The sequence below is a fragment of the Mobula hypostoma genome, chromosome 10, assembly GCF_963921235.1.
Source record: "Mobula hypostoma chromosome 10, sMobHyp1.1, whole genome shotgun sequence".
Classification (NCBI taxonomy): domain Eukaryota; kingdom Metazoa; phylum Chordata; class Chondrichthyes; order Myliobatiformes; family Myliobatidae; genus Mobula; species Mobula hypostoma.
This window is the reverse complement of record NC_086106.1, coordinates 88540533-88559792: the sequence shown is the minus strand read 5'-3', so window position 1 is coordinate 88559792 and position 19260 is coordinate 88540533. Positions and strand designations below refer to the sequence as shown.

The 19260-nt window shown below is 40.4% G+C and overlaps 1 protein-coding gene across 1 annotated transcript in view; it reads right to left on the bottom strand.

Annotated features, from left to right (window-relative positions):
* The window catches only part of frmpd3 (FERM and PDZ domain containing 3), a 474907-nt gene that overhangs the window by 102625 nt on the left and 353022 nt on the right, over positions 1 to 19260 (bottom strand). Inside the window, exon 4 of the mRNA XM_063059815.1 lies at positions 13634 to 13736. Coding sequence (XP_062915885.1) covers positions 13634 to 13736 — 103 coding nt within the window. The remainder of the gene's footprint in view (positions 1 to 13633; positions 13737 to 19260) is intronic.

The following is a 19260-nucleotide window of genomic DNA, read 5'->3' as shown; positions in this document are numbered from 1 at the left end:
ATTTAACATTTACTCAGAGGTAATCTTCAGGGTGTTGAACGATGGAGCTGGTGTCCAAATTGGTGGAGTGACGGTGAACAACTTGAGGTATGCAGATGATTTTGTGTTGTAGCCGAGACTGAGGATGAGTTACTCAGAATAGTAGATAATATAAATGCTGAAGGAGAATGATTTGGAATGAAAGTAAATGCTGCAAAGACGAAGATGATGGTTGTATCACGGATTAAAGAAGTCCCCAAAATCAGTATCAAAATTAACGGCGTAGGCATAGAGCAAGTCAAGGAGTTTGTGTACTTGGGACAGATGATCACAGAGGATGGGAAATGTGATACAGAAATTAGATGAAGAATTGAGATTGCAAGATCAACGTTCTGGAGCCTGAGTGATGTGCTGCATGGCAAGAGGTTGGACTTTGGGCTGCGTTGTAGAATTTGGAAATGCTATGTCTGGAGCAGTCTGTTGTATGGAGTCGAATTGTGGACTTTATGCAAGGAAGTGCAATGACGACTGGAGGCATTTGAAATGTGGTGTTTAGGGAGAATGCAGAAAATTAGATGGGTGATGAAGGTCAGTAATATGGAAGTGTTGAAGAGAGCGAGGAGAGAGAAGGAGTTGCTGAAGAACGTGCAGAAAAGGAAGCCGGAATATGCCAGGCACTTGTTAAGAGGTGGTGGACTGCAGAAATTGTTATTGGAAGGGATGATAGAAGGAAAGAGGGAAAGAGGAAGGCTGCGAACCACTTGGTACGATAATGTGAGGCAATGGACTGGGTTGAGTTACACTGAGGCCAGAAAAAGAGCGCAAGATCGAAGAAGATGGAAGTGCATAGCCGCCAACCCTGGATTCGGGACAGTACCCACTGACTGACTGACTGACACTCCACAACCAACAACTCACTGGCTATGATGATCCTGGGTTGTCGTTGCATTCATGATTGAATCTTCTCAGACCCAACCTCGGGGAGTATGCAAGACAAGCAGCTGAGACAAATTGAGGGTTCTTCAGATAAGTTGGGGTGGGTTGATGTTTCACTCCTGAACATGCAGTCGTGGAAACAGACTTCAGAGGTGATCAAAAATGGGTACTTGGAAAGATTAAGGACAGAACTTGACCACTTTCTACACAGTGGAGATTGCATCTGGCGTTATCTGGAGATGACACATGAATCGGTTGAGGAGAGCAGAGTTAATTGTTAGAGAAGAAAGGTGTCCAGAGGTGTCAGAACCACTTCCTGCAGTCTCAGAGTCAACTCCTGCAACCACCAGAGAGCAGGCCCCAGAACCTGAGATTGTTTCACAGCCACGAGTCTCACCTGCCAAGCAGACTGGAGTTGTTGCGTTCCACTGGAGTGCTGGTGGTGGTGTGGCACAGAGTCCAAGCTGGAGTTGGTGATGCCCCCCAGTGTTCGCTCGCTACAACAGTCAGGGACTTGGGTCTGGGACTGGACTTATTTTGTGTGACTGTATTTTACTGATATCTTACATGCTTGCTGTCTTATATGTGCTATATGTGCCTTGAGCTCTGTATGACTGTTGGTACTGCGTTTTGCATCTTGGCCCCTAAGTAATGCTGTTTCACCTGGCTTTATCAATTGATATTGAAGTATGTTTGAATGACAATTAAACTTGACCTTGAACTTCAATTTGACGATTTAAAATTTACTATGCTGTGGATGTCTATATAGTAGTTTTATTATACTATATATACTGTATATATAGACAGCTACTTTATTGATTCCAAAGGAAATTACAGTGTCACAGTTGCATTGCATGTGCACAAGTATAGATATTAGAAGAAAAGTAGAAAGAATAAACAACAATAAGTTTCCACAAACAATCTAACAGGAGGGGGTCATCACTTCCCTGACTATAATTTGACTCATTATACAGCATAATGGCTGCGGGTAAGAATAACCTCATATAGTGCTCTTTGGAACAGCTCAGTTGTCTCAGTTTATTACTAAAAGTGCTCCTCTGTTCAGCCAAGGTGGCATGCAGAGGGTGAGAAATATTGTCCAGAATTGCCAGGATTTTCTGTAGGATCCTTTCTTCTACCACAGCCTCCAGTGTGTCCAGTTTGACTCCTAAAACAGAGCCAGCCTTTCTAATCAGTTTATTGAGCCTTTTGGCCTCACCCGTGTTGATGCTATTGCCCCAGCACACCACCGCTTAGCAGATTGTACTGGTGATAACAGACTGGTAGGACATGTGAAGGAGAGGTATGAATATCTATATAAGTTGAGGTGCATTCTATATTGAGTTGGAGTTTATAGCTAAGCAGGGAGAAGAATTGTGTATTTAATATTTTAGTAATATTTGAGTAATATTGTAAACATATTGTTTGATTATGCAACAGTCACAACACGCTAGAGGAGCTCAGTAGGTCGGGCAGCATCCATGGAAATGATCAGTCAACGTTTCGGGTTGGAACCCTTCATCAGGACTGTAGAGGGAAAGGGCAGAGGCCCTATAAAGAAGGTGGGGGAGGGTGGGAAGGAGAAGGCTGGGAGGTTCCAGGTGAAAAACCAGTAAAGGGAAAGATAAAGGGGTGGGGGAGGGGATAGGCTGGAAAGATGAAGAAGGAATAGGGGAAAACACAATGGGTAGTAGAAGGAGGCGGAACCATGAGGGAGGTGATAGGCAGCTGGGGGAGGGGGCAGAGTGAAATAGGGATAGGGGAAGGGAGGGGGAGGGAATTACTGGAAGTTGGAGAATTCTATGTTCATACCAAGGGGCTGAAGACTACCTAGATGGTATATGAGGTGTTGCTCCTCCAACCTGAGTTTAGCCTCATCATGGCAGTAGAGGAGGCCATGTATGGACATATCTGAATGGGAATGTGTAGCAGAGTTGAAGTGGGTGGCAACCAGGAGATCCTGTCTGTTGTTTGATTATGCATTCTTTTTTGTTTATATAATTCATTATGGGCTATACATAAGAAGTACCTAAAATGGCATTCGTCATAATGCCACCCCGTTATATGTGAGTGCCTCACTAAGGTAAAAACAAAGAAGACACGTTTATCCCGATCTTTCATGTTTTTCTTTTGATTAGTTTTGGAGTTACAAAATATAACAGAAACGAAGAAAAGATGGTCAAATGAGAGCCAAGAAAGGTTTTAGCAGATCTCCCACTCACTTGACTCTACTCCTGGTATCAATCTTCCTCAGTCACTCTGCCTCTGATGTCAACCTTCTTGAATGGTTTCAGATCTTCATTTCTGGCTTCTCTATGTAATGCACACAAAATTCTGGAGGAACTTAGCAGGCCTGATGAAGGGTCTCGGCCTGAAACATCGACTGTTTACTCTTCTCCACAGATGCTGCCTGGCCTGCTGAGTTCCTCCAGCATTTTGCGTGTAATTCTTTGATTTCCAGCACCTGCAGATTTTTTCATGTTTCTGCCTTCTTTGTTGATCTTAACTGCCAATGGCTGAATGCACATTCAATTAAGTGAAATTTTAAACCAACAATAAATGAAAATCAAAATAATCGCAGATTCTGGAAATCTGAAATAACTCACATTCTTTGATTCTTCATCTGCCATGTTGTTGCCATTCACCAGGCTTGTCTATATTCCCTGAAGCCACTTTGCATTCCCATCACTATTCACATCAGTCTTTTCAACCCGAAACATTAACTCTTTCCATGTATGGTGCTTGTGCTGCTGACTGATTTCAGCATTGTCTGTTTCCATTTTACTAACAACACGTTTTCTACTCTGAACAAGGCTTGACACACATGGGAAATAAATATATTTATTTACTTATTGATAAATATTCCTTCATTCCTCATATTTGGCAAGTCTGTTTATATTTGGGAGCACTCCACTGGTAATCAGCTTTAGTCTACTGATGCTTGTAAACTGGTATCAAGAAGAAGGTTGAGTGAGGAGGTCTGAGATTGGGAGCTGTGTAGATGGCAAAGAGATGTATATATTAGTAGGTGACTTCAAATGTTGGGTTTGGAGAGTAAAGTTGACGTTAAATGAGATTGTGTGAGAAAGAGTGAGAAGAGCAGGGCCAGGTGATATTGGGAATTCAAGGTTATAAGGAGGATGAGGCCACATCTTTCCACCATAGCAAATCAACATTGATTCTTTTTTGACAATATCTCTGACTGTGCTGGCCTTGTCCTTCTTTCACAGGTATGATATGTAATCTGCTTTAACTAGAATTCAGGCAGTCTTTTATTTCTGTTCCCTCTGTGTCACAGCTTTCACAGGGTTCCATGGTGTTATCAAGTCCTCAAACAGGAGTTTTAAATTCACTTTTGGCTTTGCAGATCTCTTCACACACTGACAGTCTGACAGCAAATGTGAAACACTTGTTAATAACAGGCGACAAATACTATTTTCCACTATTGTATTAACCTTTTGGTTGAAATGTAGCTTGCATATGTACTTCTGCCCACTTGATCCACTATCCATATATCAACTCCAGTAAGTTTTGCTTATCATCCCATCTGCTTGGGCTCAATTATTCACAAACTATATCAACAATTTAGCTGACGGGATTAAAAGTAGCATTTTCAAGTTTGCTGATGACAAAACAAAATGCTGGGATTGTCAGTCATAATGAAGGTGTACAGAGGTTCCAAGGTGATGTAGGCATGCAAAGTGACTGGGCAACAGCTTGGAAGACAGCGAGTGGGTAAATATGACACATCCATTTTTATAAAAAAAAAACTGTGTCTTTTTAGAAACTGAAATATTATGAATTGTTGATATTGAAAGAGACCAGTGTGTCCTTGCAGATAAGTCATTGAAAACAAATGTGCATGCGGAACAGACAAATAGGAGAAGATTTGAGTACACGAATAAAGATATTTGCTATAATTCTATAGGGGTTTTATGAGAGCACACATGGAGTATTGTTTGCAGTTTTGATCCCTGTAAGTGCAAAAAGATATACTTGTTAAAGATAAAGTGCAGCAAGAATGAACAGACTGGTTCTGGGATAACAACTCTGTCACGCGTAGAGAGTCTGAGTATGCCAGTCCTCTATTCTCTAGAATTTAAAAGAAAATGAGGAGACATCTTGAAACTTGCACAATACTCAGAGATCCTTGCAGAGTCAAGGAGAAAGTATCTCTTGGATAAGGAGCTTAGAAATGGAGGTTGTAGTAGCAAAGTAAAAGGTAGACTATGTTGCACTGAGATGAGGAGAATGTTTTTTCACCCTGAGAATCTCCTACCTTGGAGGAACACAATTCAGTACAGAGGTCAATGGATTTCTGAATAGCAGAGGAATCAAAGGATGTAGGGATAGGGACAGAAAATTATGTTGAGATCGAAGATCAACCATGTCAGTTTATCCTTTTCTTATGGCAACAGCTCAGACACAGAGAATGCAGGCAATTTACAGGAACAAGGTGTGAATGGCTTCCAGCCAATGCAGCAAGTAAGGACTAAACTGGTTCAAGGTGCTGAAAGGACTCTTCCTGAACCTATTTCTTTCTTTATTATGTTCTTACCTACCTGAGCACTGGAACCCCAACATATCAAACAGCAAATCATCACATTTGTGTTAAAATTACTTCATGGCCACTCTCCTTGCTATTTTGGGAACTACTGTGTGTCACCCATCCACCATGTAGATTCTCTACTCTATTATTAGTGGCTAAGAGATATGCTCTGAAACACACGTTTAAATATTTTTATCTATTAATAGCTCTCTTTGATTCCTAACCCCCCTCCTGATCAAGATTTTCCTTAAAGCTGCCTCATTGATTGCGCTTTTTATTACATTAAGACCAGCGAGGTTAGAGTCGATAAGCAATATGCTGAGGTTCACCCCAGTTTACTGTAGTGCAGGCAGTCACACCAGTGTTGTGACTGTCCACTGACTGCAATAAATGCAATGCTCAGCTTGCACCAATATCTATTAGTTAAATTCTTTAGCTAGGACCAGTTAAAGCTTGTTTTTTGTACTGTTTGAATGTAGCTTCACTTATAAAGAAAATGCTTTTTTAGTGATAGCCAAAGCTAACTCTGAACTGGGAAAAGTGAACAATGGGAGAGAGCAGATTGCAAGGTTTTTGAATGATGCACTGGAAGTCCTAGTGCAAAAGATGGATTTGGGGACATGATCTGTAATATAAGGGTCCGGGAAAACTTCCTGATGCTTGCTGAGGTAACTTTGAGTTAGTACCAGGAATGTAACTCCAAAGGCCTGGATGAAGTACCATAAGTATCTTGATTACCTCACACGATTGATCAAGAGTATTTGAGTACCATATCTACTAACTAGTACAATCACTGGAGTCGAGTAGGATGTTCTCCTAAAGGGTTGTTGATTGGTGGGTCCTCAGGTGACTGTAGAGGCTGATCCAGGATCCACATATTCTGGTGCAGTGTGGACATGAGTAAGTGTGATTTGTGAGTGGGTCTTTTGGTTGTTCATTTTCTCTGTTTGCAGCTGCCACGCTTGTTCTCTGTGGCACAGTGAGGGTTGCTCTCATGTGACGCAGCTCGCCCTTGAACAGATTTCATGCAAGTCTATCCATTGAGTGCAATGCCATCCCAGTTGTTAATTGTAATGTTGAAAATTTTTCACACTGTTTTTGGTGTTATCTTTAAAGTGTTTCCTTTGTCCCTCATGCCAAAAAGTTCCAGTTAAAAGCACGGGGGTGGACCGATCATGCTTTGGGCTTGTGTTGCAGCCAGTGGCACGGGGAACATTTACTGGTAGAGGGAAGAATGAATTCAATTAAATACCAGCAAATTCTGGAAGCAAACATCACACCGTCTGTAAGAAAGCTGAAGATGAAAAGAGAATGGCTTCTACAACAGGATAATGATCCTAAACACACCTCAAAATCCACAATGAACTACCTCAAGAGGCACAAGCTGAAGGTTTTGCCATGGCCCTCACAGTCCCCTAACCTAAACATCATCGAGAATCTGTGGATAGACCTCAAAAGAGCAGTGAATGCAAGACGGCCCAAGAATCTCACAGAACTAGAAGCCTTTTGTAAGGAAGAATGGGCGAAAATCCCCCAAACAAGAATTGAAAGACTCTTAGCTGCCTACAAAAAGCGTTTACAAGCTGTGATACTTGCAAAGGGGGTGTTACTAAGTACTGCCATGCAGGGTGCCCAAACTTTTGCTTCAGGCCCTTTTCCTTTTTTGTTATTTTGAAACTGTAAAAGATGGAAATAAAAAAGTTTTCTTGCTTAAAATATTAAAGAAATGTATCATCTTTAACTTTATGCCTTTTGGAAATCAGTTCATCTGTTACTCACTTAGCTATTCACAGTAACAGAAATTTTGACCAGGGGTTTCCAAACTTTTGCATGTCACTGTACTTATGAATACTGAGGCCATTACATGATGATATGTCAGCCATGGTACTTTGCAAAAGAGGCACTGAATCACAACCCTTCACTGTGAAGACAAGAGTCAAATGGGAATGTATAATTGCACCCACTCTATTTGCCATCTTTATTGATGCCATCCTTCACATCATTGGTCAAGATCTGCTACAGGGAATCTCAATCATTTATAGAATGGAAACAGGCTTTTCAACCTCTACTGATTCATGGCCAAGAACATGCTCTTCACCTCCACTATCATGTAGCTTCAAAAGGTGATGACAATGCCGTTGCAGCATACTCTGAAGAAGACCTCCAATGTATCCTGAATGTCTTTGTCAAGGCATATAGAGCTGCATCAACTAGTCTCAGACATCTTTAAATACATTACTTGTCCGTCACGGAAACAGTACTCATATGTAGCACTCATTACGTTGTACCACATCCTCGCATACAAAGAATTGCTTCTAGCCGCACTTAACTCACAACCTGAACTTGTTGCCTGTCTATCAACCATGAGAGACGCTTTACCCAAATTAATTGAAAGTAATTTACTGAAATATTCATTACTTCTGCAAAGCGTAGAGCTGATACTGCTGCATTTCAGTGGACATTTACTGATTAATTAGAGATTGAAGTTCACACCATCCTCACACCTACTTATCATACTCACATCACATCCAGTCCGCAAATCTCTTGTGATTTACAGGTGTAAATGATGGGAGGTATTGCATGGAAACATTACCTTTATAGCAAAGGATTGATGCCATAGACCAATACCATTAAGCAAGGGTCATGGACACCAGGTTGGGAACCCTGTTTTATGAACTGAAACCTGGTTGGACTAAGGATCAGCAGCAAGTTCAGAATGAAGCTGAAGGCACCCCATCGGTTCATCTCATTTGTACAGGATGCAGCCAGTTTAAAGGCACAAGGTGTGAATGGTTTCCAACCAATGCAGGTAGATCTCTGGGGATTGAGATGGTACCCATGTTCTGCTGAAGCGAACTTTGTGATAAGCACCTCGGAGGTGCAGATCACAGAAAGAGATAGATGGACTTGTCTGATGTACCTGAAAGTGTGCATTCCCACTTGTCAAGGAGAAGATGTATGGGGTTGGGCAGAAGATGGATTCCCTCCTCTCAAGCTTGGGAAGTCTGACTCTATTCATGCACTTGTGGATCTAATGGTATTTGCTGATATATTATCTTCTATTGCAGCACCTAGGAAAACAGCATGTCTTCCCATAAACTGCTCTCATCAGACAGGATCTTTGCTATTGCCTGTCAGATAGGCAACATAGGGTTTTAGCTCCCATGCAGGGGGATAAATCCACAGTCAGACATGTCTGGAGATACCTGGGCCTTCTTTGAATTAGCGAGTGAGACAGCAGCATTGTTGCAAGGTGGGAGCGATGAAAAGAACAAGTCTCGTTGGGAGTGAGTCATTTTTAGAATTAGTGAGTGAGAGAGTGGCATCATTGCAAGGTGGGAGCCATTTGAAAAAAAAACAAGTCTTGTCAGGAGTCAGTTTTATTTGAACCAATAAAAAGAGGGAGCTGTAAGCAGAGCAGATATTGTTGGAGTGACACTTGATTTTTATATTGAATATGACATTAATAAATGTTATTTGTAATGTTCAGTTTTTGGTGACAGTTATTTTTATATCAGTGGCTGAACCGACAATGATTGGTGACAAAGGGACTACTGGTGGTGTTGTTATTGCAGTTGGACTAATGATGAGCCGTTCATGGCCAGCCTTGTCAGAAAGGGGCAGATAGAGTGTTTCCTCCACTTCCTTCTCTTTCTGCTTCTCTTCCGACTGCTTGGGCATGTGATGTTTGGAGGTGTCCATTCACAGTGTTCTGTCCATTCACAGTGTACAATGTAACAGCAAGGGTGGTGCACTATGAAGAGGATCACTGGAAATATTGACATTTGCTTGCTGAGAACACAAGAGCTGTTCTGGAATGAGTGTTGTTTTGGTATGGCAACAGATTGCTCCCTCACAACCCACGTGGCAGGGTAGCTTTCAATATTGCTGTTCATGTATTCATCAGCCATGTCATCAGTGAATATTCCTTATCATTCAGTATACACATTTGGTTTGTTGTAGTGGTTCATGTGCTGCTGGCAAAGGGAAGAGAGGGTGCAGGACTGCAGACAGGATAGCGGGCAATGATTTGCATGATGTACTGCCCTTGGTGCTACACCAGCCAGATGTAATGGGGAATAAGATTCATTTCATTTCCAGTTCAGCACAGAGTTGACAAGCGGTAGCTTCAAATTGATGTGCATCCAGTTAATTGCACTCTGCAATCACAGTGAATCACGTTATCTTTATTCTGCTGAGATCATCCAAAGTTGAATAAAATTCAGCTAACTTTCTTAAAGTGGAAAGCATCAGTTATTTCCTTCCAGTGGATGGTAAACTGATCTTTGCTATTGCCTGTCTGGTACATCGCAATCTGGCCTTTGCTGCTCTGTGACTGCAGCAAATGGGAGATTTCAGTGCAAGTGTCCCTTTGGAAGCACGAATGTCTCAGATTACAACACACTGAAGCATCTGGACTCTACCGAGCGCCCATCTCTGTTCCTCATTGTTGCCCAGTGATGCCTCTCAATCTGCCAGTTATTCTGTAATCTCAGGGGAATGCATCCTTGCCAAGAAGTAACAGGATTATACTGAAACCTTGTACTGAGTCTGTGCCACATCATACCCTGAGACTTTATTAATGTTAAAGGACTTTAGAAAGTGGTAAACACTTAAGTAACATAGCAACAGCCAGTAAAAATGAATAGGCAACTAACATGAAATTAATTGATTTTTTTTCTGAAATGGTAGAGGTGAGGGGAAGTGAGGGTCTTCATGCTACTGAATGTTTGTTCAGCTGTGTAAGATTAAGAGAATTTTATGAATGTTGAGTTTTAAATTTGTAGTTCTGAATATTATTTGCTCATTCTTCACAAGTTCAGTGGGCTTTGGACATGCATGTGGCTAACTCCTTCGCAATCATGGTGATCTAATATGACACATAACTCAAATACATACACACAAATAAACTGGCGTCAATATCATCCAAAATGTACATGCAAGAGAACCAAATGCTATATCCAAGGCTTTAATGACATCACCATGGGAGTACTGTGTACAGCTTTGGGGTCCTTAACTAAGGATTATTATATTTGCCTTGCAGGGATCACAATGAACATTGTTTCCTCACATGCTTTCTGGCATGAATGGATTGCCTCATGTGGAGAGATTGTGTAGATGAGGTAATTTAATTGAAAATGACATGGACTTTGAAGGAATAGTGAAGCTATTGGAATGTGGCACCATTCCGCCATTACAGAGGTTGGAACATATTAATGTGATTATGATAAAAGTTGAAATATCATAAATAGATTAAAAGACAGTATAATCTATTGTATATTGAAATAGATATCTGAGAGCATTACAATCAATATGCATGAAATTAGTATTTTAGGGTCGGAGAATTTGGAAAACATAGTCTGGATAGAATTGTAGATTTCGTACAAGCACAACATTTTCAAGGTACTTTACAGCAAGACTGCAATGTAAATATATCATTTTAAGTCAATTTAGTGGATTGCCATTATTTCTGTTGGAGAAGGCTCTACAAAGCACAGCAGGGAGACAATAATTTTCAGATCTCTATTTTAAACCACACATGTGCTAAGAACCTTAAGTTCAGAACCAGAATCAAAATCAAGTTTAATATCACTGACATATATAGTGAAAGTTACTGTTTTGTGCTCTGTGCAATGTGGCTAAAAACCAGTATTTCACAAAATGTGTAGTCGGTAGAATGGAAAGCCATGGTCTTCAGAACACATCTGGAGAATCAGAGTATCATATTGCCATTCTCCTTGGTTCCTATCAGACCTCTGACTACAAATAGGACATTGTGGCTCCACTTGCTCCCAGATAATTCCATTGCAGCCGTTCATTATTAACTTGGTCTTGACGTTAGGAAGAGAAGAGAGGAGAACAGGAGCAGAAAAAGGTGGAGACAAGATCAGGCCAGGCAGCAAGATTTCAGGTCAGGGTGGTGGGCAAGAAGTTAAGGGGAGAGTATAATGGTTAAGAATGGGGAAAATATAGTGGATTGGAAATGAGAAGAAGATGGCATTGATGAAGGGGAAAAAGGGAATTAGAAGGAGTAGGACAGGAAATTGGAAGAGGATGAAGACAGTATATCAGAGGGAAGAGAACAGCTGGATGAGAAAAGGAAGCAAGTAAGTTTAGAGAAAGACAGGACCAGATATCCAAAGAGCACCTTTGCCAGACTTCTTAAACTGCTTTCCCATCAGTAATAATAGTTCAAAGTACATTGATTATCAAAGTACAGATATGTCACCAAATGCAACCCTGAGATTTTTTTTCTTGTGGGCATACTCAATAAATCCAAGAATGAATGAAAGAGCACTCCCAACAAGACAGACAACCAGCCAATGTGCAAAAGACAATAAACTGCGCAAATATAAAAGAAAAAAAAATTATGATAAATAAACAAGCACCAAACACTGACAACATAAGCCAAAGAGTCATTGAAAGTGCATCTACAGGTTATGGGAACAGCCTGGCGATGGGGTGAGTGAGTGAAGTTGAGTCAAGTGCTAGTGCTTGTGTGTGTGAAATTTTAATATTTGTGAAAAGTATCTAAATTAGTCTGAACAAGTTGATGTCATTACATTTAACCTACTTTGCATTGGTAGTGTTTAAAACTAGTTGATAAAAGCATTTGACTTCTTACAATGCATAATCTATATTTTCCATTCTCCCCATACCGTGCTCTCATTCTGTTTCTGTATCCAATAAATAGCCAACTTATATGTCAGCATGAACCCCCTCTAAAAGATTCTGTAAGAGAAATTATGGTATGATTTGCCTGTGTGTGTGAGCCTCATTTATTGCGATTTCATGAAATGATTTCAGTTTCCTTTCACAGATGATTAATTCCCTTGATGTAATCCTAGTTCTTTAGTCCATACTAACGGCCTACAAAATAGCTTCTCTGTTTCTTCTTGTAACAGGGCTCTCTGAACAATCCATGCACCTGAAGCTCTGTCTAAACCAGGGGTTCCCAACCTTTTTTTATGCCATGGACCCTTACCATTAACTGAGGGGTCTGTGGACCTCAGGTTGGGAACCCCTGTCTAAACACCTCAAATATTTCCATGATTGCCAGTGCACAACTTAGGTAGAGTGTGTGTGTCAGGTTCCAAGTGTTTAGTCCACATTCCTAAGACTAAGCAAAATGATGGTTATTCTAACAGAGATCTTGAGAAAATGAATATCATGCTGAATCAAGTTTGAATTGATCACCATTTGATTCATTATTTTCAAATAGAGATGCAAGAAAATGCAGGTGCTGGTATCCGGAATGAAAAACAAATAGCTGCGGGAACTTAGCAGGTCATGCAGCATCTGTGGGGGGAAGTGAACAGTAAATGTTGTGGCTCAACTGCAGAGCCTCTACTCCTTCTTTCCAGATAATGAGTTAAAACATTGACCTTTCAACAAATCTTTGAGACATTTGAAACATAGACTGTTAAACACTTGAGCACATCTCAGATACAACAACCCTTCTGAGTTTGAGCCAGTCATGTAAAGCTTCCTTTATGAGATCAAGGCAATTACTGCTGCCACTCTCCCTTGGGTTATACAAAGTTTATTTCATACTAATCAACTGGATCACATGCCATCCCAAGACAGAGAAACACTGAGGTAGCCTTAACATTTTTAAAAATAATTACACTGTTGGTACCTATTATCATTTCAGCCATGTATCTAATTTTAGTTCAGAATAAGAGCTGATTCCTATACTGCAATTGACAGTGATAAATGCAAGTTTTTGTGTGCAATATAATTAATCATGCCTCAATATTCAAAGGTTGTTTACATCTTTATTAGCATTTCTACTCTGTACTGTATTAGAAAATGAAGAAAACTTTTAAGGTAACTTTAACAGTATTAAGAGACTCCACTGCTCTGGTTTATATGGCTTTTCATTTTTAATTCACTGCAATATGTTCACCAAATTTAATATCCAAATAGATAAAATGTTTTATGATATTACTAAGAACAAGTTTTTCCTCTTGGTGTCTAAATGCCACTGAGAATTTCAAAGGTTTAGCACTCAGATTAAAGTCATCAATGTCTTTCAGAAAATTAGAGAAATTATTTGAGTTTAGGCATCTTGGTCTCTATTCCAAGAGACCTGATGGTTGGAAATGAAAGATGATGTGTATAAATGCAAATTTTTGTTGTTAACTGGCTGAACAAACAAATGATTACCTTACAAGGTCTATGACTCTTTCCCTCGGGGCAGTGCTGACGTACTCATCATTTATGGCTAGAATCTGATCGCCTGGGATGAGTCTGCCCTCCGATGGACCGCCTAACAGAGAAATACAGACATTTACTCCAAAGTGAAATTGGGTTGGGTCTCAGATAAGATTAATTAAATAAATAAAGCTTCTTACTAACAAAAAAAAAATCACATGGTTGTTATTTTGACAGCTTAATCCTGTACGGACTATTCCCATGAGATATTTCACTATAATTGAATGACATAGATAAATTCTAATTGGTATATTAGTTACCATGAAATAGGATTAATTTTTATTGTGTGCAGTTGTGTAAAATGGATGATCATCAATCACCAGTCCATTTCACATCTTCTGATTTTTATTTCTATTGATATAATGATTTTTCTTTGAGTTGATGATAATAAGGAAGGCAAGGAGTAAACATAAACTGTACAAATAAAAAAAAGATGTGATGTAATTAAGTGGTACGTGCATCACAGAAACGATGATTAAGATTGTAATGGAGCCCCAAAAAGATTAAATATAATGAAATGAACATTAGGAGACAGTGCAGTCTGGAAACTGCAGGAATGCTGAACAGAGAGGTTCCTTCAACCTTTTCTAATGCTATAACAGCAGAAATTTGGAGGGACATTAAAATAAGCAGAAATGAGAGAGTAGATACATTAACTAAATTGAAAAGGTCCGGATGGCATGACTCCCATAAGTTCTCTAAGGTATTCGTGTGGAAATAGCAGAAGTGTCAGAATCCATCAAAGCACCATGTGTGCCAGAGTATGACTCTTCTTATCAGGGATAGGAAAGATACGAGAATCTGTGCTAAAAGATGAGCATCAAACATTCTGGGGAAAGTGAATATGAAACAACAGTAGGCAACTCAGATTTCAGAACAAGATCATAGCTTAATATTAGTTACCCTGATCTAGTTTGAGTAGATGCTGGAATACTAGAAAGGTAGTTAAGGTAACAGGTCAGGTACCTCAACCATTTTCTAGGTTTTTCCTATTACTCACAATCTGTATCTCATTACAAGAATGACTAAAGTTGCTATTACTGCCACATCCTCCAAAACTATTCTGGTCACCATTTCATTTGGCAACATCCTCCAATCCTCAAGCACCTTAATCCCCAGTCTATGCTTATAGAGTTGGTCAGAGCCTAACCCACGATCCTCTTCTCTCTCCCACGATAATGGCTATGCATACAGCTGCCTTTTCAAGCCACCCCCATAATGATACAGTTCACCGCTCCCTCCATATACTTCCCAATAATGGGTCCATTACAGCATTCACCATATCCTTTCTGCTCTCTCTCTCTGATCATGGCATCCTCCCTTAAAATCAGTTCCAAATAGAGTACTGCTCATAGCACGTACCACCAAACTTCCTTACAAATCCAGTCCCTGTCACATCACCCCATTCATGGCTTTATCCACTGTCACCTTCAGCATTCTTCATACCAACCTTCTACCCACAGCTGATCATTTGTGGCTCCCTTCCACATATCTTCATGAATCCTCTCATTGATAATGCTTTGACCCCATGCTTAAACACACTTTACATTATCTGAGAATGCAACAGAAACATTAGGCAAAGGAAATGCAACAGAAGTGGAATGAGACTTCCAGAAATAGAAACCATAGAAACCATAGAAAAACTACAGCACAGAAACAGGCCTTTTGGCCCTTCTTGGCTGTGCCGAACCATTTTCTGCCTAGTCCCACTGACCTGCACACGGACCATATCCCTCCATACACCTCCCATCCATGTATCTGTCCAATTTATTCTTAAATGTTAAAAAAGAACCCGCATTTACCACCTCGTCTGTAGTCTTCAGTAAGGTGCCATAAAGGGAGATTGGTAAATATTAGGAAACACAAGAATATCTGCAGATGCTGGAAACCCAGAGTAACACACATAAAAGTGCTGGAGAAACTCAGCAGATCAGGCAGCATCCATGAAGAGGAATAAATAGCGTGTCCTGATAAGGAGTCTCGGCCTGAAACGTTGACCCTCTGTAGATGCTGCTTGGCCTGCCGATTTCTTCAAGCACTTTATGAAGATTAAGAAAGGTGTTAGCAACTTGTTGTAGAATAGATTGAAAAATGAAAATAGAAAGCAGAAGTTATTAAATAGGCTTCAAATTTCAAGCAATGGAGAAATGATCTGTCACAAGGCTTGTGTTGTGGATCTAATGTAATGCATGTATGTAATTAATCTAATTTAGAAACTGGAGGAATCAGCTAAAAATGTTGATGGCTGCACCATAATATAAAAAAATATAGACAACATTAGTGAAGGGGGTGAAGAAAAATACATTGACACATCTAGAAAGGGTCGTGATGCACATGTGAAGTAGAATGGAGCAGAGAGACTGGAAACAGGTAGAAGACACATAGAAGGATGAAGTTTGGAATTGGAGATCAGCTGGGATAAATGCTTGCCTATGTTAAATCCTGTATAACTTGAACTATGAAGAAATGATGAGAATTTTTTAACATTTCCTAGGCTACATATACAGTCGGCCAAGCATCCAAACTGCCTACTTTGTGGCAGGAGGCCAAAATAATTTTCTAGATTAAATCTGGCAAGGTACAGAGGTCAAACAGAAACTCTACTGCAGATCGGCAGCTATGGGCTCCAATGCCATATTTAAATTGCTGATGACACCTCTGTTGTTTGCCGAATCAAAGGTGGTGACAAATCAGCATATAGGAGGGAAATTGAAAATCTGGCTGAATGGTGCCACAACCTCTCACTCAACATCAGAAGATGGTTTGGTTTCAGAACCAAAGAGTCGATTATTAGCTACAGGAGGAGAATATTGGAGGACTATCAGCCAGTCTTCATCAGGGGATCAGAGATGGAGAGGGTCAGTAACGTTAAATTCATATGATCATATCAAAGAACCTGTCCTAGATTCAGAAGGCAAGAGCCATTACAAAGAAGGCACGGCAGCACCTCTACTTTCTTAGAGGTCTGTGAAGATTCAGCATGTCATCTAAAACTGTGACAAATTTCTATAGATATGCAGTGGAGTATATATTGACTGGTTGTATCATGGCCTGGTATGGAAACATCAATGCCCGTGAACAGAAAAGCCTCCAAAAATAGTGGATACTGCTCAGTCCATCAAGGGTAATGTCCTCCCCACCACTGAGCACATCTACAAGGAGTGCTGTCATTGGAAAGCAGCAGCCACCATCAAGAAACCCCACCATCCGGGCCATGTTCACTTATCGTTGTTGCCATCAGGAAGGAAGTGCAGGAGCCTTATGACACACTCCACGCTATCAGGAACAGTCATTACACCTCAACCATCAGGCTCCTAAACCAGAGCGGACAACTCCACTCACCTCAGCACTGAATTGATTCCACAACCTATGGACTCACTTTCAAAGGCTCCACAACCCATTTTTTCCCATCTACCTACCAATATATCTATTTTTGTTTTATATGTTTATATTTGCACAATTTGATGTCCTTTAAACATTAGTCTGTCTTTGTGTGAAGGTTTTTTCATTGATTCCATTGTGTTTCTTTGTACTTACTGAGAATGCCTGCAAAAAAATTTACAAGGATGTTGCCAGGTCTGGAGGACCTGAGTTATAAGGAAAGATTGAATAGTTAGGACTATATTCAGAATGTGAAAGATTGAGAGGAGATTTGATAGAGGTGTACAAACTTATAGTCATAGTCATACTTTATTGATCCCGGGGGAAATTGGTTTTCATTACAGTTGCACCATAAATAATAAATAGTAATAAAACCATAGATAATTAAATAGTAATATGTAAATTATGCCAGGAAATAAGTCCAGGACCAGCCTATTGGCTCAGGGTGTCTGACCCTCCAAGGGAGGAGTTGTAGATTTTGATGGCCACAGGCAGGAATGGCTTCCTATGATGCTCTGTGTTGCATCTCGGTGGAATGAGTCTCTGGCTGAACGTACTCCTGTGCCCAACCAGTACATTATGTAGTGGATGGGAGACATTGTCCAAGATGGCATGCAACTTGGACAGTATCCTCCTTTCAGACATCACCGTCAGAGAGTCCAGTTCCATCCCCACAACATCACTGGCCTTACGAATGAGTTTGTTGATTCTGTTGGTGTCTGCTACCCCCAGCCTGTTGCCCCAGCACACAACATGGGGGGTATATGAGGGGTATAGGTAGGGTAAACGCAAGCAGGCATTTTCCCACAGAGGTTGGGTAGGTCTACAACCAGAGGTCATGGCTTAAGGGTGAAAGGTGAAAAGTTTAAGGGGAACATAAGTGGAAACTTCTTCACTCGAAGGGTCATGAGAGTGTGGAATGAGCTGCCAGCACAAGTGGTCCATGCGAGCTTGATTTCAACATTTAAGAGAAGTTTGGATAGGTACATGGATAGTAGGGACATGGAGGGCTATGGTCGATGGGAGTAGGTAGTTTAAATGGTTTTGGCATGGACTAGATGGGCTGAAAGGCCAGTTTCTTTGCTGTACTTCTCTATGACTATAAGAAAATGAATGTCAGGGTAGTATATGGTGACATATATGTACTTTGATAATAAATTCACTTTTAACTTTTGATGGGAAGGAGAACTACAAGTTGGCTCCTGTGCTGAGCTCATTAGACGATCAGCCCTGGGGGAAATGGAGCTGATCTCCAAAAGAGTTATCCTGGGTTACGAGTAGCTGCTCTTTGCTTGTAGATTGTAGGGGAGTAATTCTGATCTTCCTGGGATTCTTTCTTTTTGTTACTCCCCCATCAAAAAATAAGTTTGAACTTTCTTTGCAGAATGGCCACAAATGATTTCTTCAAAGCCGCTGGTTAGACAGTAAGTATGGCGAGACTCTACCTGTTGAGTAATCAACCATATTGTATCCAGAATTGCAGTCATGATACCAACACAATTTCAGACCCTTATATATTTATTCTGAACAGTTTCTAGGCCATAACATACTGGCATACTTGTTGCCTATTTGAGAATGGCGCTAGGTAGGTGTTTGAAAGGGCTGGCTACATTGCATCATACCTGGATCCACTCCACTGCCATTCATCTATCAACCAGGAAATAGGTAGAATGCAATTGGAGATCAGCCTGTAGTCATGGTATTTTGGATACTCTTTAAATGGCAAGATATTTTTCATAAATAGATAGATATGGTGGTTGCCCGACATGTCCAGTGATGACAGGACACTTGTGTAGAAGAGTTTTAAAAGTGGAAAACCCATTGCTCTGGGGCAGTTCCACTATCTCGACCTCAGAAGAGTGAATTCTAATTACTGTAAGTATATTTTCTTCTTTCATACACAATGACTAAATCTTGCCATACACATAAACCAAGAAAGTTGTCTAATATTTATGTCCACCTCTTTGCCGAATTAATGAATAGTAACTGATGTATGCTTAATTATAAGGCTGTGCATATGTCTCATGCACATCATGAGCAACAACGTCAACAATGAGAACATCCAAGGTATTGTACCAAGGTGCAATCAGAAATTCACACTGGGTTAAGGAAGATGATTTTCAGAGATGGTTAACTGAGGAAGAGGATGTGGGAACTGAAGGGATTGAGGTGTACATGGGTTGTGTCAAGGCCTCCAG